General features: G+C 34.4%; 1 protein-coding gene across 1 annotated transcript in view; it reads left to right on the top strand.

Annotated features, from left to right (window-relative positions):
* KYNU (kynureninase) overlaps positions 1–22,669 on the top strand; it is a 126,830-nt gene extending 104,161 nt beyond the window's left edge. The window contains exons 12-15 of the mRNA XM_032425404.1: positions 13,077–13,129; positions 14,948–15,033; positions 20,339–20,569; positions 21,955–22,669. Coding sequence (XP_032281295.1) covers positions 13,077–13,129; positions 14,948–15,033; positions 20,339–20,569; positions 21,955–22,092 — 508 coding nt within the window. The 3' untranslated portion in view covers positions 22,093–22,669. The remainder of the gene's footprint in view (positions 1–13,076; positions 13,130–14,947; positions 15,034–20,338; positions 20,570–21,954) is intronic.
* Positions 22,670–23,996: the final 1,327 nt, after the last annotated feature.

The following is a 23,996-nucleotide window of genomic DNA, read 5'->3' as shown; positions in this document are numbered from 1 at the left end:
GGAAATTCAGTCTTGTCGGTTCTAGGTAAACTTGGTGACTTTTGTGATTTTTCTCAGTAAATCCAGAGGTTGAGCTGTGTGAGCTCAGAGTTTTTTTCTTGTTCGTTTTTCCTTAACAATGGCATCTGGGATTGTGGGGTTGGGTGATGTATAGATCATTCAGACATGGTTAAGGGAGAAGCATCTGGCTCCACAGCCATGTCTTGGAATCCGCTAAAATGTACCCGACACCCCCTTGGTCATCTGCTTCTATTACTGCTGCATCCTCCAAGCTGTCTATGGAACCAGCCCCACGCCCTTTATCCCAACCCTCTAGGTCCACGGGGATACTGAATCTCTCTGTCATTTCTGTTCTCTTCTCTGGAGGCACAGGAATTTCAGGATTCTCTCTTGGGCCTCTTGGATTAGTATGATCTTAGTTGTATGTGTTATCATGGTTCCATTCTGCTCACATTTTTACACGAAGACTGTGGCACTAAGCTGGCATGGAGGGATTCTATACACACCCTCTGGATTGCCTTCTAAAGCTGAGGGGACATAGTTCAGGCAATTTCTGTCATCACCTCTACCCAAACATATCTGGAGTTCCCACTGACCTCACACCTACCCCAACACCCATCCCCTTGAACTTAACAAGGGCTAGAGAGTCCATCAGGGCTCAGTATTAGGGATCTGAATCCAATCTTTCTCTTCCCTTTCTGAAGCTTCTCCTTCCTTAGCATGATCAAACTTTATTTTATTCATGAGTTAGGTTCATTGTTTTCTCAGTTTTCTTTTCTCTTTGCTGTTTACGGCATAGACTTTATGCTAGGCTATATTAGACACATCATGATTCGAATTCCCTAATGTCTGTCTATTGCAAACCAGAAGTCTTGGCCTTTAAAGATTACTGTCTCTAAGTTTCAAAAGTTCATGTTGGAACTCAAAACTAAAAGATGTTTTAGTACTATATACATCCTTTGGTGCTCTCCACTTAAGTGATCCTGAAACAATAAAATTTACTGAATGACCATGGAGAAGAAAATTATAGGTAGCTATTTGAAAATGATGGGACAAATAATTAATTAATTTCTTCAAAGTTTTACCACTCCGAACATTTTTTCCAAACAATAATGTATTAGTAGTTGTTTCTCAATCCATAGATTTTTCATGTCGGGGAAACTGGCAATTAACGTGTGACTAAAAATATCATTGATAGAGAGAGGAGAACCCGAACTGGACCATTGGTTTTTAAATCAGATTTAGTATTTTATTCTGGAAAACTCATTTGACAACAATACTGAAATTGAATATTAAGTGCACACCTAGAAATTTAGTGAACTTAATTTAAAAAATCAATTCAGGGGCACCTGGGTGGCTCAGTTAGTTAAGCATCTGCCTTCGGCTCAGGTCATGATCTTGGGGTCCTGAGATCAAGCCCTACATTGGGCTCCCTGCTCAGCAGGGAGTCTGCTTCTCCCTCTCCCTCTGCCCCTTCCCCCTCTGCTTGTGATCTCTGTCTCTCTCAAATAAATAAATAATTAAAAAATAAAATAAGATAAAAAAATAAATTCATTTAAGATTAAACAGCATAGAACAAAAAGAAAAATAAGAGTGGGCAAGGGAGGTGGGGGGAAATGAGCCCACCTAGTCTGTGTGTGCTAGAGGTGGAGGACATACCACCTATCAGGGACATCATGCAAAATGCTCACTGAGCCAAACACAATGAATTGGTATGTGATGATTATTCACAGTGTCAATGTATGCAACTGAAAATCTGACTAGTTTTCCAATGCTAGAGATTTCATGACCAGTGACTAAAGAACAAACAGTAACCTCCTAACACTCTTATTAAACTTTCTCATGTTCCCAGAGGCACAGTGACATACTAAATGTAAGCTTAGATATTTGTTCATTTACTTATGTGTAAAATATTCTTTCTTACTTCCTAAGTAGGTTTTTTTCCCCATTTTTTTAAAATTTATTTTGTTTTTGGAGATGAAAATTGGCAATATGTAGGATCACTGAAATATAATCATAGATCTTTGAGCACATAAGTGAGACCATTTAAAACATTTCCCCTCAAAACAAGACATATTTTAGGGTGGACAGGAATATGTCATGTAAAATTGGAAATCCAGATTTTACTAGTAGTGAATAGTGTTTAGATAGAATGTCAGCTTCAGACAATGAGAAATTCATCAGTGGACTCTGAATTAAACTCAGTGGCTTGAGTTGAATTTAGTGCAATGCCAAATTTTATGAAAACTGAGGAATTGTCTTTCCTATTTTCTGCATTGTGAAATACATCCTGTCCCCTTTACTTTTTCCCTTCAGACCATTCAAACAAAATCTTATCATTCAGCTATCAGTCTAAACACCAGCCCATTCTGGAATATACTTTGCTCTCAAAATTTACTCTGTTGAAACATTTTGGCAAGTTACCTTTTTTTTTTAAAAGGATTTATTTGGGGCAAGTGGGTGGCTCAGACGGTTAAGTGTCTGCCTTCGGCTCAGGTCATGGTCCCAGGGTCCTGGGATCAAGCCCTGCATCGGGCTCCCTTCTGAGCAGGGAGCCTGCTTCTCCCTCTCCCTCTGCCTGCCACTTCCCCTGCTTGTGCTCTCTCTCTCTCTCTGTCAAAAATTAAAAAAAATAAAAAATAAAAAATAAATAAAAAAATTTAAAAGATTTATTTATTTATTTGTTTATTTATTTGAGAGAGAGAACATGTGGGTGGGGAGGGGCAGAAGGTGAGGGAGAAGGAAAATCTCAAGCAGACTCCCCGCTGAGCTTGGAACCTGCCATGGGGCTTGATCTCATGACCCTGAGATCGTGACCTGAGCCAAAAATCAAGAGTCAGCCACTTAACCGGTTGAGCCACCCAAGTGCCCCTGGCAAGTGAACTTTTAAAATATAAAGCTTGCCCTGAGGCTTTTAAAAGTAGAAGTGGGCATCTATGTGGATAAAGGATTAAGTTCATTGCCATCATGTAAAATTTCAGTTAATGATTATTTCAGATGAAATGAGATATGTTCTTCAGAACTGAGGCAAGACCTCAGCTGCAGCCATAATTAAAATTCTGTTGTTTCATAGATACATCTTTCAGTATATGAATATGTCATTTAGAAAAATATCTGCTTATATTTAATAGGATTATTAAATCGTTCCTTCTATACAACATGAGTTGAGAATTTTCTCAGTGTACATGGATTTCATAATCATTTCCAGAAAAGTCTCAGGTATTTTTTTTATAACTATCTTTTAAATTAATGCTTAATGCTTCTCAAAGTAAATATCCATTATGATAAACTTCAGAATCTCATATAAACAGTTGTATAATAAAATTTCTCTCAGTATATCCCATGGATGGAGTTCAAACTGTTATATGAGCTAATATTTACGTTAGATTTGAGAAAGTTCTGCCGTGTATTCTAACCATAAAAAAATAATAAGTTCTGATAATTATCCTTTTACTGTTTGGTTCCTGTTTAAATGAGGGGTTTTAAAAGTGGAAAGAAAAGCAAGTTTTTAAAATGTTGAATAAATTTCACATAATACCTCTTCAGTACGTACTGGTTACATCTCAAATAGTGGGGATAATTGTCAGTTGTACAACATGGAGTAGTCTGCCTTTGGAAAGTCACTTAACTCCCAAAGAACCTTGTCCTTTCTTAATTCTGGTCTTTGCACATGCTACTTTGACCATCTGGAAGAGTCTTTCCTTCCTCTTTTGCCAAAATATACTCATTCTTCTACTCAGCTTCCTCTGCAGTCTCCCCTGACCATCACCACACTGGTTCAGCTGCCTTAACCAATGCTTCACTTATTGGCTGCTTATCACACATCACATCACCCACATTACAAACACTCATCTACAAGCAGTAAGAGGCAATTCCCTGATCTGATTCTAGTTGGGGGCAAGGGGAAACAAAAATAAGCAAGTATTTAGTATTCACAAAAGATACTCTACATTCTATTCTACATCTTCTGTTTGTTTCATGTCTCTTATAAATCATTCCCTTTTCAGGACATAGAAGTCTTCCTCGTTCACTTTTAATTTAACAGTTATATGGCATTTTATTATATAGATTTACCATGATTTATGAAACCAACCTAATATTGAAGGAATTTTAGGTTCTTTTCAATCTTAAACTATTGCTAAAAAGGATGCAATGACTATTACATAATTCACTTTATTCCAGTACAAGTTCTGGTGAATAAATTCCCAGAAGTGAATTTGTTAGGTTGAAGGGTATATGTATTTGTAACTTTTATAGCTATTATTCATTTGTTCTCCAGAGGGGTGCATCAGTTTATACCCCCACAATAATACATGAATAACTCATCATCCATGTTAATAGCAAGAGAATGTATAATCTAAGTTTTAAATTTTTGCCAGTCTAAGAAGTGAACAGTGGTATCTCAATGTAGTTTTAATTTGTATTTTTCTTACCTTAAGTAAGTGGAGAGGTATTCTTTTTAACATTTAAGGGGCATTTTCCTTTTCTATATGATCAATTCAGATCTTCTGGTCATTTTTCTTGGGTTATTTTTACATTATTGATCTCTAGATATTTTTATACAAAGAGGATTAACTAACCTCTTGTGACATGGGTTGAAAATGATTTTTTTTTTTTAAACAGATTGTTGTTTGATAGAACTTTCTCTTATGATTCATTAGTCTATGGAGATAATCCTATGACTTTCTCTTTAGCTTTTTAAATATAGCGAATTGTATATTAATTGATTTGTTAACACAGTACCACGTTGTTTTCATTCTGAAGTTTTGTAACATAGGAATATTTTATAGAAATATTGCTCTTCTTACTATGATTTGTTTTTCCATATGGTATTAGAATCGGCTTGTCTAGTATCCAATTAAAAAATAAAATAAAATCTTGGGGCGCCTGGGTGGCTCAGTTGGTTAAGCGACTGCCTTTGGCTCAGGTCATGATCCTGGAGTCCCGGGATCGAGTCCCGCATCAGGCTCCCTGCTCAGCAGGGAGTCTGCTTCTCCCTCTGACCCTCCTCCCTCTCCTGCTCTCTGTCTCTCATTCTCTCTCTCTCAAATAAATAAATAAAATCTTTAAAAAAAAAAAATAAATAAAATAAAATCCTTTTTATTTTTTGCTGGGATCATCTAAATTTGCACATTAACTTGAGAAGAATTGATTTTTTTTCTTGTTGGATATTATTCAAATCTTTTTGTTGTTCAGATTCAGGAGTGTTTTAAAAATTTACCTTGTGTAGGTCTGGAAAATTTCTTGGTACTGTACTCATTTGTTGTCATTTTAAATTTTGGGTATTTATTTCTCATATTAACTTTGTGCCAAACTACTATAATAAATAATGTTTTTGTTCATACCGGTGTAAGATCGTATAATTTGAAAATAGTCATACTTTACTTTCTAGTTTCCAATTTTTATAACTGCAAAGTCTTAGTATTTTTTATTGTAAAGATTTTATTTATTTGAGAGAGAGAGGAGGGAGGAGGGAGGGAAGAGCATAGGGAGTGGGAGAAGCAGACTCCCCTCTGAGCGGGGAGCCCAATGCAGGGTTTGATCCTAGGACCTTGAGATCATGACCTGTGCTGAAGGCAGACACCACCCAGGCACCCCAGCAAAATCTTAGTATTAATTGAAAGCATGTTTAGTGTTCTCCATTAAGTGCAAATTTGACTTTTAGGCTGACAAAGATATATTTCACTGCAATAAGTGTCTTCTTATTACTATTTTGTTTCATTTTAATTTTCTTTTAATTAACAACTGTGGCAGAATGTTGAAAATGTCTTTATAGGGTCTATAGAGATGATCCTATGATTGTCTTTTTAGTTTTATTAATATAATAAATTGTATATTAATAAATTTGCTAATATAAAACCGTTTTTGCATTTCTTAAATAAACCCTTACTCTTCATAACGTAACACATTATTATTTTAATGTGGTGTTTGAATCTGTTTGTGATTTTTGTATTAATATTCTTAAGTCAGATTGGCTTGTGTTTTTCTTTATGTGTGCAATTCTAACCTGGTTTGATATTAATGTTATATCTGTTCCCAAAAAAGTGTGAATCTTTCCTATACTTTTTTTTTTTTTGTATTAGTTTTGTTATTTATGCTTTGGAATAGTTTAAATAACCTTGGAATTATTTACTCTGAAAAGTGTGGCAGAGGGCGCCTGGGTGGCTCAGTTGGTTAAGCGACTGCCTTCGGCTCAGGTCATGATCCTGGAGTCCCGGGATCGAGTCCCGCATCGGGCTCCCTGCTTGGCAGGGAGTCTGCTTCTCCCTCTGACCCTCCCCCCTCTCATGCTCTCTCTATCTCATTCTCTCTCAAATGAATAAATAAAATCTTTAAAAAAAAAAAAAAAAGTGTGGCAGAATTTCCCTATGTGATCACCTTCTTTTAGGAATTTTAGATATTTGAGATGTTTCTTTATTTCTTCTATTAAAATCTGCAGGTTTCGACGTTTTTTTTTCTTTTCTGGAATTAGTTGGGATAAATAAATTCTCCGAGAAAATTAAAAAATTAAAAAGCTTTAAAACTGATTGAAAAAAATGAAAAAAAAAATAAAACTGATTTTAGGGGCTCCTGGGTGGCTTAGTCAGTTAAGCATCTACCTTCTGCTCAGGTCATGATCCCAGGGTCCTGGGATCGAGCCCCTATTCGGGCTCTCTGCTCAGCGGGGAGCCTGCTTCTCCCTCTGCCCTTTGCCCTGCTCATGCTTGCTCTCTCTGTTGCCCTCTCTGTCTCTCTCTCTGTCTCTCTCTAATAAATAAATAAATAAATAAATCTTTAAAAAAATAAAAGATAAACCAAACCTGATTTTAGCAGTCTCTTATGATGTTCTGTTCTTTCTTTTCCCTATTTTGTGATTATTCCTCTCCACAATGTTTTATTTTTTATAGTTACACTTGTGTTTTCTCAATTCATCAATATCTTTCACCTTCACCAAAATAGATTTTTTATTTATATATCATTGTAACTTATTTTATGCTTTCTAAACATTAATTCCAGCTTTTATCTTTATTAATTGTATAGTACAGCTTTATTTCAGTTTATTTTCTTGTTCTCTATGACTTTTTAGTCCAATTATTGATTTATTTACTTACATTTAAAAAATGTTCCTATTGATCTGACATCTAAAGCTATGAATTTCTCTCCATGCACTATCTAGCAATATCCCAAAGATATTGATCTATAGTGTTTTCATTATTTTTAAAAGAAATTCTACCATTTCAGTTTGATCATAAAAGTAATTTGAGATAAATTTTAACTTCCCAAGTAACTGAGTGTTCTTGCTTTTTGAGTTTCTTATTAATTGCTAATTTTATTGGATTGTAATCAGAAGACATAGCCAGTAACATATCCACTTAGGAAATATTACATTATTTTGTAGTTAATTTTAGTCAGTATTTTATGAGCACTTTTAAAAAAGCTATAATCTTTATTTCAGGGCAAAGCATTTAACATTTATCAATTAGATTTACCTCTTAATTTGTATTTTGTTTACTTGATCTGTGATAGACTCAATGAGGTCAATGAAACTCTTCTGAAACCACAGGATATTTCTACTTCTGTTTAACCTCCGCTTTATGAATATTGCTGCCCTGTTTTGTGATGTCTAGAAATTCATAACTGTTTTGTTTTTATTGTGAATATCTTAATTCATCAGCATTATAAAACGCCCTTCTTCAAACCATTCCATTCTTTTTGGTCTGAATTTCATCTTGTCTGATATAAAGATTGCATCCACCCTTGCTTTATTTTTGCATTTCCACTTATACCTGTGCTCATCCTTTTAGTCTGTTTCTTTCTGAATCACTCATTTTAACTGATTCTCTTTGATTTATGGTATAATCTGGTAACTTTGTCTTTCAGTATTTGAATTAAACCCATTGATTTGTATTGCTTTGATGGCTTTGTCTGGTCTTAATTCAGTGCCATTCAGTGTCAAATTTTCTGTTTTTGGATCATTTTAGTCTTTCAACATGAGATAGGTTTTGCTTTTTTGTTCACTGCTTTTCAGCAAATAGTTCTGATATTTCATATTTTAATTAAAAATTTTATTCTTTCCTGTTTTCTTCTATTAGTTTCCTTCCATGAGCAATGAAAGATTTAGCAGGTTTCCTTTCCTTCTGCCCAAATTCCCATCAGCCCATGACTTAGTCTGTTTTTTTTTTTTTTTAAGATTTTATTTATTTATTTGACAGAGAGAGACACAGTGAGAGAGGGAACATAAGCAGGGGGAGTGGGGGAGGGAGAAGCAGGCTTCCCGCCGAGCAGGGAGCCCGATGTGGGACTCGATCCCAGGATCCTGGGATCATGACCTGAGCCGAAGGCAGACGCTTAACGACTGAGCCACCCAGGCGCCTGACTTAGTCTGTTTTGACTTGCTTGGTGTTTCGTGCATATTCGTAGATCTGATTATACTTCTGTTACTTGATTTATCAAGTTTAAGTGTAGATGATCAATGAAATTATTTTATTACCCCCATTTTGCCAGTTAACCGTTTTCACATTGTCATATAACATTCTCTTTCGTTATGTTCTGTCACCTTCATTCCCACATCTGTTTAATCCTAGTCCTATAATTAAAGGCATTCAATAGTCACCACATGTTTTTGTCATAATGTCTCTTGGCTGACTTAACTTTACCCTTATGTAGATTTTTATGAAGAATTCATGGGATCAAAGAGGCACATGCACCCCGATGTTTATAGCAGCATTATCAACAATAGCCAAACTATGGAAAGAACCCAAATGTCTATTGACTGATGAATGGATAAAGATGTGGTGTGTGTATGTGTGTGTGTTTGCGTGTATATGTATGTATATGTATATGTGTGTGTGTGGAATATTACTCAGCCATCAAAAAGAATGAAATCCTAACATTTGCAACAATGTAGATGGAAATAGAGTGCATTATGCTAAGCAAAATAAGTCAGTCAGAGAAAGACAAATGCCATATGATTTCACTCATATGTGGAATTTAAGAAACAAAACAGATGAACATATGGGAAGGGAAAAAAAAGAGGGGGAAGCAAACCATAGGACTCAGCAATAGAGAACAAACTGAGGGTGGGGGATGGGCTAAATGGGTGATGGGCATTAAGGAGCGCACTTGTTATGATGAGCACTGGGTGTTATATATAAGCGATGAATCACTAAATTCTACTTCTGAAACCAATATTACACTATATGTTAACTAACTGGAATTGAAATAAAAATTTGAAACAAAAAATAAAAACAGAGAAAAAAGAATTCATGGCAAAATATTCGTTGATCTCTTGCTTGATCAACACCAGTGGTCTTTATGCAATTTGGCTTGTCCACACATAATATTCACGCATTATGTTTTCTTTCTATGGCAGGGGAATATTATATAGACATTTCTACATTATCCTCTTCATTGAATGGTTGCATTGATGAATTTGAAACAAATCTAATTTTTTTTTACTTTCTTTTGTCCTCACCATTTTTGCCTGGAATCTCATTTTGTTTCTTCATCCTTAAAATCCAGTAACTTTAACAAACTTTAAATAAAAGTGACTACTCTTGATTAATGCTCTCCAATTCGCTCAATGTTGCATTTTTCAATATAGTTGATTAAAGTCATTTTTTATTCATTTTTATTCAGTCGTCTTGAATTACAACTTCAAAAAAATTTTTTTCTTCTTGCTTGCTTGCTTGCTTGTCGTCTTTGGAAATTCACTTTGGTTATGATACAACTTTCTCTCTTGACTCTTTTAAATCTTTTTTCTTTTTCTTTTTGTTTATTTTTTCTCACAGCAGTCCTCTGACCCCGGTGTCTTTTCTAGTTTCCTAACTTCCTTGCATTCTTCCCAAACTCTTTCTTTATTTCTTTTATGTGTTTTATTTTTCTTTTATGATTTTTTCTTGATTTCTGCAAGCTTGTTTTCCTCCCTCCTGTTGTCAAGCTATATCAATCCTATTCCTGCATTTCTACTGGGTATTTTTGCATCATATGAAATATTACTTCATTAAGTTTCTATTGTTTAATTTACTTACTCCTTGCTTTGCATGTTCATCAGCTTTCTGGCAACCTTTGCCTGGTGCATGTTTTTTATCTGTGCATAGATTTTTCTACTTTTACATTTTTCATGTAGAATCTTTGTGACTGCAATACCCAGTTCCCTTTTCCATTGTTCATCCCTGAATGAGTTGAATTTTCTTGGATCAGCAATCTGGGGAGACACCTGAACTGGAGGTTAGGGAAGGGGACAGGGTAGCCTTTCAGCTATCTCATTCTCTGACTACTTCCAACTGTTAGGGCTCCTCTTGTTTCTTTATATAAAAATGCCTTCTTTTCTTTTTTAATATAGCAGCCATTCTGAAAGTAATCCTGCTCATCCCTGTATTTTACTTATGGTTTTATCAAGGGGTAGCTTTTGAAATTAAAATAAAAAAAATTTGCCTTCTCTTCAGAAAGTAGTGGAACTTCCTGGAACTTTCCTGGAACTTCCTCATGTGTTAATATCACTTGGGCTTCCACTGTTCTGCCCCGATTTTCTTCTTTCACTGCTCCTACACAGCTTCTACCCATGTAAGCATTTCAGGCAGAAAAACCATGGTGTTGGGGTGGGGTGGGAGGGGTTTTTGATAGGTTTTGAGAATGAATCACTTGAAATGAGAAAAAAAAAATATTAGGAATAAGGTTTGAAAGTTATCCTTGGGCTAATAGGATATGAATTTTTCCCTTCAAGAAAAGGGAAGCCATATGATATTTTTAAGGGTAAAAGCATTAGTTATCTTACATAATTAATCAAACTTTGCTAACTAATTCTATATATATGTTCTATATACATAGAAAAATATGTGTATATCTATAGATATAAATATATGTATGTATGTATATATTCAAAGTGTACAAAATAAGCTAATTTTTAGAATTAAAGCTTGAACTAATGAATATGGGTTAAAATTATAATTGTAGATTTTCTCTGATGCAATAACAATACATGCTCTTTAGAAAATTCTGAAAATTATAGATAAGAATAAAGCAGAAATAAAAAATTTTAACATTTTGACCAGAGTTTCATATAAATGCATTATATTTTATTGGCTTTTTCATATTTTTTATTGTTCTAAAATTGGAATAATATTCTAAATATTGTGATCTCCATTTTATTCTTTTTGAATATGTATTCTTTTAAGTAGGATTTTTTTTGTGATGGCTTCAGTAATATTCCATTGTATGAAAGTAGTATAATTCATTTTATTAGCTCTCTATTAAAAGATATTTAGGTGCTTTGACATTGTAAATAGTATTGTGCTCATTGTCCTAGTACATATATCTTAATGTACTCCAAATACTGTAATCCAAATAGTACTTCGAATAAATTGGAAAGAGTAAAAGTCCTGGGACAGGAAATTATACATATTTTTCATATACATTCTCAAACTGTACTCTAGACAGGTTTTATTACTTATTATTCTCATGATTAGACAAAGTACTCATTTCTTTTTCTTTGAATCCTTGATGAAAATAGGCTTCATACTTTTTGAATGACTTTGCCAATTTGATATATGAAGTATGGTCTCATCTTTATGATATTTCACATTTTAAAAATTATTACTGAGATTGAACTCTTTTTTTTTTTCTGAATTTGTGGGACATTTACATTTCTCCTTTTATAATGCCCTGTCCATGCTCTATGGCTGGGTAGCTTTGGGGGGGCATTGCCCCTTCTCTGATGAAAAAACTGGGTGAAAACTCATAGGTGGCAAGTAGCAGCCTTCTCCCCATCATTGGTTTGCCTTTTAATTTTGTCTGTCTTTTCAATACAGTATTTTAAATATTTATAAATCTATCGATATTTGCCTCTATATTTCCTTTTGTTTTTATAGTCAGAAATTTTTCTTTTCAAAACCATATAAACCTGTGAATATCTTTTCTTTATCCTTGCATTGTTTGAAATGTGACCGTAACAGTTTAATAAGTGATAACTGTCACTTATTAAATAACTTATTAGATAACTGTGATCTGAGGACTGTTTTTATATTTTTTTATTTTTTTTAAAAGATTTTATTTATTTGAGAGAGGGAAAGAGAGCACACGCGAGCAGGGAGAGGGGCAGAGGGTGAGGGAGAGGCAGAGAAGCTCAAGCCGACTCTACTCGGAGAGTGAAGCCCAACCGGGGGCTCAATCTCACAATCCTGAGGTCACGACCTGAGCCCAAACCAAGAGTCTTAACCCACTGAGCCACCCAGGCTTCCTTGTTTTTATATTTTCTGTCATGTTCAATTTGTCTCCCTGATGCTTCATTCACTGGTCCTATGCACATTCATTTCATTAATTTTATAGCATGCTAATGGTATTAGATAGAGCATACTCACCATTATAGTCTTCTATTTCAAAATTTAATATTTTCACTCCTATATTCTACATAAACTGAAAAGTATTTTGCTCAGTTCTAACAAAGTACCTTGGATTTTTTTTTTTATTTTGGCAGCATTAAAATGAAAAATTTATTTAGAGAGAACATACCAGAAATACTGAGTTACTGTTTCTCAAATTTTATATTTTTCTTTAAATTATAGTTCTTTTCCTCTGATATTCACACACACACATACATTTATATGATTTTTCCTACTTATTTATTAATCTCACTAAAATATGACAGTAATCAATTTCCTTAGGAAATTACTCAAAACTTTTCCACAATTATATAGGTTATTTTAACACCATTTCTCATTAGGGAGCCTATTGTGAAAAATATATTATTACATTAATTGCTTTTCCTTTTTGAGCTTATACTTCCGTTTTAAAATAAAAAAAACTCAACATTTTTGTTCATTTTATTTTAAATAAGAAAAAGATCCTTAAATATAGATTTTCAGATGATTTAACATCACAAAAATAATATAACTAGTAATATGAATAAATTGATTTTTATCCTCATTCTTGATAAGGTTATAAATATTAATTGCCTTATGATATCATCTAACATGTATATGCTTAAATATTTGATGACTCGTATCACAAATAGTTTTGATATACAGGCCCCAAATTCCTGTATTAATTGCAGTTATTTTTGTAGATCAAAATATCTAATGTTGTTGTTTATGTTTTAGGTTAGTGGGATGGTTTGGCCATGAACTCAGCACCCGATTTAAGATGGATAACAGTAAGTGTATTCAATTTCACTTCCCAAGTCATTTCATTTTACCTTCATTTCAATTTTCATCTGTCTTTGTATGATATGTAATATACATGCCTCATGGAGAGTGCACTTTGAAAATGCCACTGAGAATTCTTAAAATAAGAAATGACATTTCCAGAGTGTAAGACTAAGTGTTTGTAGATTTTAGCATGAATTTGAGTCTATCCCTTTGTAGGGAGATAAGTGGAAGTGAAATGTAATGTACAGGACTCAGATCTCATCAATATTGAGTACCCAAAACATCAGGCAATGAGGACAGAAAGGAATTTTTTGCTTGTAGTTAGACCCAGAGAGACTTAGGTGTCAATCCCACTTTGCTGCTTAATCGTTTTGTGATGCTGCACAAATTATATCATCTTGGGTTTTTTGTTTTCTGTTTTGTTTTCCTTCTTGCATATCTAATGTGAATAGTAAAATCTATGTCAGGGTTTGATTTGAGAGTGAGACAGGTTCGTTTTTAGCTCTCTTTTTTTTCAGTTTTTCCTTTTGTGGCTTTTGCCACACACCAAACAATAGCAGTTGAACCCCAGCAGGTAGAAATAAAAGTACAACATGTGCAGTGTGCTCCCAAACTGCCCTACTTTTTCCTGAGTGACTGACCCTATTCTTCAATCACGTCGGATACAGAAAGCTGCTTAAATGTTTTGAGAGTTTCAGTTCAACTTTCCCCTTCAGACTGCTACCAACCTGAATTACTATTTTAAATAAATTCGCATTTGTAAAAACCAAGATGCAAATGATCAAGATGGGCTCTTCCAGTCAAATCAAGAAACCTGTATTTTATCTTGGCTGCTGGAATAATTAGCTCTGTTAATATGCCAGTTACTTAAATTTTTTGTGGTGGGTTTTCTTATCTGTAAACAAGAGAATTGGACTAGATCAGGAGTGGGCAAAGTCTCTCTGTGAAGGGCCAGAGATGAGATATTTTAACCTTTTGGGGCTATACTGTTCTGTGGCAAATACTCAGTGCTGCCATTGTACTTCTAAAGCGGTCGCAGCCATAAATGAGTGAATGTGGCTATGTTTCAATGAAACTTTATTTACAAAAATAAGTCGTGGGCCAGATTTGGTCCCCAGTTCAGCCCTGGATTAGATACATCTCTAAAGACCTAGCATATTCTAATGCTCTTTTAGTCAGTCTTAGCTTTAATTTGATCTCCAACTAGCAATTTAACTCTATTGGATTTGACTTGCTACTATTCAATCTAATTGATTCTAATTAGGATAATATCTGCTATTAATTTACCTCTTAAATATATCATACTTAGGCAGATCATTTTTTTAAAAGCCTTTTTTTTTTTCCCTAGGTGAAGCCACTTGACCTAATAATCCTAGTGCTAAAAGTCACCTTCCTAGGTCATTTCATTCATATTTCTGCCTTTGGATGGTATTACAATTACAAGCCACTAAAATCTTGATGTTTTTCTCTCACTGACATGGTTTCATAGTGGAAAAGCAAAGCATGGGGCACAATAAGGAATGCTGGTTTGGGAGTGGGAAGACAGAGGATGAGATCCAGAATTCTTCTACAAAAGGTCATTTTTTATGTGTCTAAGAGCTCTAGGGTGTGGGGGCAGGGGAGACAGACATTGCAGGTGAAGGGGAAACATGCCACTATTTTAGGTCCATGGAGTTTCTCTTAAGTATCTCAGAAAACTTAGGAATAAAAGCTTTTAAATCTTACTCTTTTTCTCTCTACTACTTTAGTGTCATAAAAAAAATCCATAGAGGACATTTTTTAAGGTACATTCTATAATAAACGACATGATGTTCATTTTTCAGAACTGCAGTTAATCCCTGGGGTCAGTGGATTTCGAATTTCAAACCCTCCCATTTTGTTGGTCTGTTCCTTACACGCTAGTTTAGAGGTAAGTGATCTATGCTTCAACCTCCCCACATCTTTACCTATTTCTTTACCTGACTGTGACCTACTGTAGGACCTTCTCTGCTAAACAGCAAGATTAATGAACAATGATCAAAGGCCAGTGTTCTCCTTCAGGGCAGTGACTGTGGGCTAATTGCCATCTCCTTTTTCTATCTCCAGCCCCAGCACTGTGCTTGGCACATAATAAATGTTGTTGGCACTTGATAAATGTTTTGGAACTGACCCGGGGATACATATTTTTATTTCCACTTAGAATTTGTGTGAACTTAAATAAGTTGTTTAGTCTTCTCATGGTCTTTCTCTTACAAAATAACCATACAATATTTAATTCTTGATTAATTCACTCATTCAACATTTATCTATTAAGAAAGTATTATGTGCCAGACATTGTTGTGATTACTGGGAATTCTGCTTCTGCTGGTTCTGTGAGTCAGTGAATCCACAAACTGCCATGTCACAAAACTATAGGAAGACATACTTTAAGGAAAAAAAATAGAAATCATCAGAGTAAACCAAAGATTGAGCAAGGGTGTCTCTTGAAGTAAGTGGATTTTTTTTTTTTTTACTAGAGTGTCTATGCCATTATATTCTTGTATAATCTCTACTATTACTGGCTCAATACATATTTTTTAGTAAATTCATATTTTTAGTTAAATTTAGTTTCACCCTAAACAATAATATCCAGGGAATCAGTTTGGTTTTCTAGATGTGCATATCTACCTTTCTACTTATTTATATAGATAGATACTTATCTACTTTACCTATCCACTTATATCTATATTATATTCATATGTATATCTATGTAACTTAATTATTTGGATATTAATTTCAGGATGAGACTAAATTTGTTTAAGTAAATATGTATTATATGATTATATGCTGTATAATTAATATTAACACATATACTAAGTAAATATATTTTATATACACACAGAGTAAAATGTATTTTAGGTAAATGTGGGGCTTTTTTGGTAAATAGAGTTTCTAACAGAGATTTTAAATATATAGCTATTCAAAAGAGAATTTGACTTTTTTAATTTAAAATGTTTTAAAATCATCTAGTTTTTGATATTTTAGGAAATCCTGTTGTTGAGTATTTCAGAATGAATGACTGGATAAAGACTTCCAGAATCTCTTCTAAACCTAAATTCTAGGATTGTGAACACGCATAGCAGTTTCTCCTTTTGGCCACAGGATGGCAGTGTCAAGTTCTTTTTTTTTTATACAACTTCACCTCTAGACAGTGGTAATCAACTCATTTCACTTCATCCCAATTTAAAAAGCACCTACTCAGTGTGACCACTAGATGGAGCTTGTGTTGTTTTCGCTTTTTGGCCGTTTTTTGGGTTTGTTTCTTTTTTTTTTTTTTAATTGAAAATAGACCCAGTAACAAGATTTTTTAAGCCAGTGAAAAAATTTTTAAAAATTTTTTTGGGGGGTAGTGAGGGAATCTACTTAGCAAGTCAGATAATGATATTTGAATTGTTTTTATGATATCTATTCAGAGAAACTCTTTCTGTTAAATGTTTTATAACGAAATAAAATTTTGCTCGCTTTGCAAGTTTGTATCAGGAAAAAAATGAAATTTGGTATGAAAAGCACCAAGTTGTACCTTGGGAAGAACTAGTATTTAAGGTTTTTCCTTGATTTTCCTTATTTTTGCAAATGAGTTCTCAGCCAGATCTAGAAATTTTAGACACTCTAGTATGTTTCTGCAGTGGACTGGTTTCAAGTATTTACCCCTTCTGCCATGAAAAAGAAGTCACATTCTCAGTTTTCCTACCACTGGTTCTCCAGGCTGGCTTGAATGATAAAAAGCACAGAAATTTGGGGGGGGGGGGCTTTTATTTATTTATTTTTAATTTTATTTACATCATTAGTTTTTGATGTAGTGTTCCATGATTCATTGTTCACGTATAACACCCAGAAAGCACAGAAATTTTTACCACCACATCACACTGTATTATAGTCACCTAGACAAGGTTTTTGTTTTCAGCTGGAATCTGAAGATTGATTTATTTTTTTTTCTTTAACACTTAAACTTAGCAAAAAGACCCTAAAAGCCACAAGAAGTGGGATATATACTTCTCTGGAGCAACTTATCACTTAAATATTTCTCTTGAGCCTCTTAGAAATACCTTAAGTTTTTCGCCACTGAGGCTCCATTCTAACCAAAATTATCCTTAGGTAATCCAACGTTGTGTTTGAGAAAGTGTTTTTGAAATCCTTCCTCCCCATTATAAATTGCAAAATTCTGAAGTTACAAAACAATGCATTTCTTTGCTTCTTACTCTTTACATAACCATTAAAATGTTCTGCTCCCTAGACGCCATGTGAGTAAGCATGAGGGCTGCTGCCCTTGTTTACGTTATAGCATTATAAGAGATAGGTGATTAAAGTTCAAATAAATGAGAGATAGATGAATGAATCAAAGTGCTTTTCCTTGTAGCTACTTCTCTTTCAAAAAATATCCTACATAGTCAAAGACCAACTGGAGGAGAGATTCTAAACTTAAGAATCAATGTACATGGATATGATATCAGTTTGACAATATGATTTTTAAAAAATATTGATATGGTTTTGTTTATAATTACATGTGCATTCAATTGAATGATAGTATGAAAAATAGCACTTTATAATCAGTTTCAAACTGTCTTTTTCTTTATATTATTGGCTCTTAATCATTTGTACCACATATTTATATAGTATAAATACAAATACATATGGTACAAATATGGTACAAATTTTATATATAACAAAAATGTGGATCAAGGGAACCTAGGGTAGGAACCAGGATGCATATACTCTAGTCCTCATTGGGACACTAAGTGTGACCTTAGACAGGTGACCCGTAGACAGGTGACAACATCTCTTGATTATATATGTACTCTTGAGTTCATTTGTCTAATTTTTAAAATGAAGACGTTTATAGCAGATTACTTCAGAAATCTCAATCTTCCAACTGCTAACTTGAAATTAAAAATATATTTATTGTATTTGAACGGTCATACTTGTATGCAGCGATAGGTAGACAATTTTTAGACTCTTTCAGTATATGAATTTATAATGAAATAAATAGCTCCAAAATACAAAATTAGAGCGTTCAATTAAAATATACAGCAATTAAGAAGAAAGGTACTATGTGTTTCCTCAAAGTTATTAGGCAGCCAATTTTAAGAATTTAAGAGAAAAAAATGTGACACTTGAAACCATCATACTATACTTATTTTTCCCATTTAAACTTCTCTAACTTTTCTAGCTTTGTATTCATTTTTCTCAGTAAGAAAAATAACCCATGTAATTGAAACTCTGCCAAAAATTGTTATTAGCTGAATATTTCCAAACTACAGTTTTCATTTTTTTCTAATTAAAAAAATATTCTTTCTCAATACGGAAAGCATAGAAATAATGAGAAGCCAAAACGAAAAGAAGCTATTTATTCTATTCTCCAGATAACTCCTATTATTCCCTCTTAATATTTTTATGTGAGTCCTCAGAAGAGACCTTCACAGCCTCTGACAGGATTTTGAGTGCCTCACAATGCAGCTGTCCTTACTGTGGTTTAATGATGGAAAATGGTTTCATATTTAAAAGTTATTTTATTATCAAAGAGTAACGGTATGTTAAATTTGAGACTATTTGTTATAAAAAAAAATCGGTTTCTAGCTTTCAGAGAAATCTGCAAGAACAAAATCTCCTTTAAAAAAAACCCTATAAACTTAAGTAAGATTCCCCAAAGTCCTACTAACCTATGAATACAAATGAAGTATCATTAAAAGTAGTACTTCACATATTCCTCCTACCTGTATGTTACTGGGCTTATAGCAGAACCAGAAAATTTTTCAGAATTATTTATAAATCGAATGTTCCTTGAATTGCTATTAATCTCCAAAGAGAAGACTGGAAAAAGTCCTCTCCTATTCCTGTATTCCTGTCCTGCCAGCCAAACCGCTGGTGGGTCGTGCTTTGCCTCTCCCTGCCCCTGCCCTCTGTGAGAATTAATTCTTGATCCAGGCTCTCTTGATCCAAAAGTTGGCTCTGTTCCCTTGAGTCCACCTTGTGCCAGATCCACTTACACTTTGTTTTACACGGGGGAGTGAAGAGATGCCTCCTATCAAACACAATGTAACTCGGGCTACCTGAGTAACTCGAGTTACCTGCTTGTACTGCCCATCCCAGATACCTTCTGAGACTGACATCAGACTCGACTTGCAGCCAGTCTCTTCCAAAGTCTGCAAGGTCTGGTTGAGGACAGAGACAGATGCCATTCCATCCTGTTCCTCCCATCTTCCTTGGATACTGTTACCTTCAGTACAAATCCCTTGGTCTCCTTCAGCCAGATCTACAGCTCCCATGCCATATAGATCAAGGAAGTCTTTGCCCAAATGGTTTGAGTTCTATTAGAATGCCTGCTCACACATGCCACATGTATATACAGAAATAACTGTTTTCCCAAGCTTCATAAAGTCTAGATGTCACCGAACGACCCTATCTTTGCTCTGTGGCATAACAATAACATGATACAGAAAAGGGATATTAGGTGACATGCCAGTGCATCATGCTCCGTTTGCAGTTTATTCAGTTCTTATATGTAGGATATATTTTTAAACTCTACTTGACCTTAAGAGATAAGCTAGAAAAGCATGTCTGTTTTGACCTCTAATGTTCCAACTCCAGTTATTGTGTGCACTTGTCACTCATCTTCATATAAGACACCTCAGGCAGCAAATGGTAGTATTTTCACACCAGTGATGGAGTTTAGCAGGGGAAAATGATGAAAGAAGAAAGAAAGAGAAAAAGAGAGAGAAGGAGGAAGACACACACACACAGAGAAGCGAGCCTAACTGCCTTAGTACTAACATATGTATTATCTAACATGACTTGCTTCCCTGTCTGACAAAACTTAATTTTATTATTTAACTGCTTGTTTGCTTACTGTTACTGGGGAGATTTAGGAGTTGGTAAAACAGTTATAAATAATATTGGTCACACTGCCTTTCATATGTACACAAGTATTTAGCCCTTATTATACTTCTGTGTGGACCAAAAGCTATATATGAATAGAAAAAAGTCTTCTTGATTATGATTTTGTAAAATGGTTTGGAGGAAAAGGTTTGAATTTCATGATCTTTAAGAGAGGACATGTTTTTACAAAGGATTATCTAAAATGGGATGTTTTTGGAAAGGTCAGGAGTGGACATTTCCTTTTTTAACGTGATTTTCACTTAATTTTTTCTTCTTTGTAAATCAACAAGACACTGTTAATCGGATTGTTTCTCATTCTGTAGATCTTTAAGCAGGCAACTATGAAAGCATTGAGGAGAAAATCTATTTTGCTCACCGGTTATCTGGAATACTTGATCAAGCATTACTATAACAAAGACAAAGCGGATACCAAGAAACCGTTTGTGAACATAATTACTCCATCCAGCATAGAGGATCGCGGCTGCCAGCTTACACTAACATTTTCTGTTCCAATAAAATACGTTTTCCAAGAACTAGAAAAACGAGGCGTGGTTGTAAGTATATCTCTTGCTTTGCTACCCGGTTTTCTCTCTGAGTTGCATGTTGGGGGTAAAATTTGGGTTCTTCATTTAATTTACTGTTGCATGTTATTTCACATTGGTCAGTCAGTGAGGTTAGATTAAGTGCCAACTAAATATTCACCACTGTGCTAACTGAAGACAAAGAGATCTGTCATTTCTGATAAAAGGTAAGAAACCACAAATTTTGAATATAGGAACAAGTCTCCCATAATTTATTCATTCTTTTCATTACAGTTTGAGTAGAAAAAAAATTGTTTCATCATAATCAATTTTAGGACATGTTTTCACTAGTGAAAGCCCAAATATGTATATTTATTGAATACACAGAATTAAAGAACATAACATAGTGGAGAGGAAGAAAAGAAGTCCGTCTTACTTAGCTGTTTGATTGAGCCAAGTCGTTTTCAACCTGTCATTTTAGTAAAAAAAGAACTGTAGACACATCTCAGGGGTGTTAACATTGTATGGAATTTTTTTTTTTTTTTTTAACCCTTGGGCCTAAGTGATCTGTTTAGTCTCTCTCAGAAAATAAGCGTTAATAGGGTCATTTCAGGAAAACTGGTGGTCAATGGATCTACTTCCAGTGACAGTGTAGTTTAGGAATTGCTCCGCTCATGTGGTCCTGTCACTTCTGAGGAGAGGTTATCCCAGATTCCAGAGGCACAAATCCGTATGTTAGTGTTCCAAACCCAGTTCTACCATTTGTAAGCTGTGTGCTCCTGGGAAAGCTAGTTCACGTCTATTGGCTTGAGTGTTTCCGTCTGGATTTGGAGGGCAAAAATGCCTCCAAAAGTGGTTATGAGAATTAAATGGTCCAGCACACATAAACCATTTAGTGTACTGTCTAACTCACAGTGGGTGTTTCTTAAAGATTAGTCGTAGTGATCTTCCAGCTAGACCAAATTATCTGGGCCCATTTTGTGACATTTCAGGGATACAGCCAACTCCTTACAGGTGAGATTAGAGATTAAAGGGTCAAATGTAAAGACTATTGACTAAAACTCTCCAGGTCTCAGTGAGGTTCTCATTCATTTAAATGTGCCCCAGGGTTCCAGTCTCTCCAGAGTCTCCCCACCAAAAAATTATATCCATACTTATTGGACGCTTCAAGAAGATGATTGCTGAGTAGATTTCAGGAAAACACTTTGGATACTCATGATATTCATTCATATTTTAACTATTATTAAGAGGAGAGTTTCCAATAACATAGAAACATGTTTTACTACAAGTAAAAAATGCTTATATATTAAGTTTTAGGGAAATCGGCATGATTGCTTTATGTAAGTTTATCCTGAATGTAGATTTTTTCATTATGTGAGTAATGCTAACATTATTGTGACTTTATTTACCCCCCACAGTGTGACAAGCGAGAACCAAATGGCATCCGAGTGGCTCCAGTTCCTCTCTACAACTCTTTTCATGATGTTCATAAGTTCATCAGTCTACTTGCTTCTGCACTTGACTCTGCAGAAATCAAAAATAACAGTGTTTTCTAGAACAACTTAAGGAAGTGTTACTGAAAGCTTTTATGGTTATTATTATTTTCAAATTTTAATAATTGGAAGTTTTTCAAAACAGATTATACATACCTGGCAATGAATTATATACTTTACAGAAAAATCTGATATATTTTTTCCAAGAGTCTGTTATCCTGAGGAATCCACATGTCTGTCCAATTTCTTCATGCTTGGTGGATCAAAGTTTTTACTGGTTCAAGTATTATGTACATAGTCTTAGCTAGCTGTCACATTTCGTGGTCAGTGAATGTTTTATGTCGATTTAATTTATAATTTGACTGACAACTTCGCAATATATGTGCAATTTTTTGTGCCAATTTTAGAAATGTTACTTTAGTTTTAATTTACCAAAGAGTTTCTTATAGTCCCTGTAATTTCACAGTCTGATATATGTATGATTTTGCAATATTCCATCCAACTCTAATCTAAGGAACAGAAAATACATTTTCTAGGGCAGTAGCTTTCAAATGTTTTGGCCACAATCCACACTAAGAAATATATTTAATATCAAAGACTAGTATTTATACGTGCTTATGCCTTATTTTATTAATTCTAATACACAAATTTTTATATTTTAACATCTGTGAAAGAATAATTTATTTTTCAATTTTCAATCAATAGTTCTTACAGTTGCCATTGACCATTCTTTCATGTTACCATCCCTCGCATTAGCATGCTTCTCACAATGAATAGATGATTTTTAAAAAATGGGATATAGAGCAAAAGTGTCATAAGTTATTTGTCCATGCTCTATTTTATTATTCATTGTATCTCATTACAGCAAGTGTTGGTTGAAACTTGTTAAGTTTATTTCCCCACCAACTCTTGGGTCCTAATCCATTTTACAAGGTTGTCCCTTTATTTGGTGTTATCCTAATTTCTTTTTAATGGGGACTTGCCCTTATAGAAGCCTGTAGATGTGACCCTGTCTCTAAAATAGTGAAACAAATCATTCCAAGATACTTGCGATTGAGAATTCGAATTAGCAAATGAGTGCTTCATCTCCTAGCCTCTAACCTGAATCTATGGACCTTTCTCTCCACTAGGAAAACTACAGTTAAACTCAACCCTGTTGGACTTCCCTGTTTTTCCACTGTTGATGCTACAACCACTATTCGTGAATTGGCAAAATAGTCTACATTTATATACCTGGGCAGCAAGAAAGAGTGACTACAATATAACTAGTGCCCCTGATGAACAAATTTGAATGAAATTAACTTAGACAACCACTAGAGTTAAATAAAAAGATGCAAAATGACAGCAATACCAGCACCTACTGGTATGTATTGAGTTCTCACCCTGTAACATGTATGGTGCTGATCTATTTATATATTATCTTGCTTATTTGAGTGGCTGCATAACTGCTTTAGCAAAGCTTCCCCCTCCAACTTTTGGCAAAACTCATCTTTGTGGATGGAAAAGTTCTCAGAATCCTACAATTCAACCCTATACAACTTCATGTAAAAGGAATCGTTTTGAATTTCACAGTGGTAAGCAAAACAGACATGGTTTCTGTTCTCAGGGAACACGCAGCTTAGTGGGGGAAATCCGTAGTAAAACATATAAACACCCAGGTAAATCTATGATTACAAACTGTAGGTTTTATGAAAGAAAAACAGATGATAGTATAAGAGAAAATCTCAAGGGTATTAATTAGATGGTCAAGTAAGGGGAGGCATATGAAGGTGCTTGTAAGTTTAAGTTTAAATATTATGCTAAAAATTAAAAAAATAAAATATCTTGCTAATCACATTAAAATTACATCAAATTATGTATACAAATTATTCAAAGAATAATCAGTACTATGTTTTCATCACACAGGATAGAAAGCAGGGTATTAGAAATTTCCTTTCTCGGGGCCCCTGGGGGGGGTTCAGTCGTTA

This window comes from Phoca vitulina, unplaced genomic scaffold, assembly GCF_004348235.1.
Source record: "Phoca vitulina isolate PV1807 unplaced genomic scaffold, GSC_HSeal_1.0 scaffold1, whole genome shotgun sequence".
In the NCBI taxonomy this organism is placed as follows: domain Eukaryota; kingdom Metazoa; phylum Chordata; class Mammalia; order Carnivora; family Phocidae; genus Phoca; species Phoca vitulina.
The sequence above is the reverse complement of the archived record's forward strand: the minus strand, read 5'-3'. Positions and strand labels throughout refer to the sequence as shown.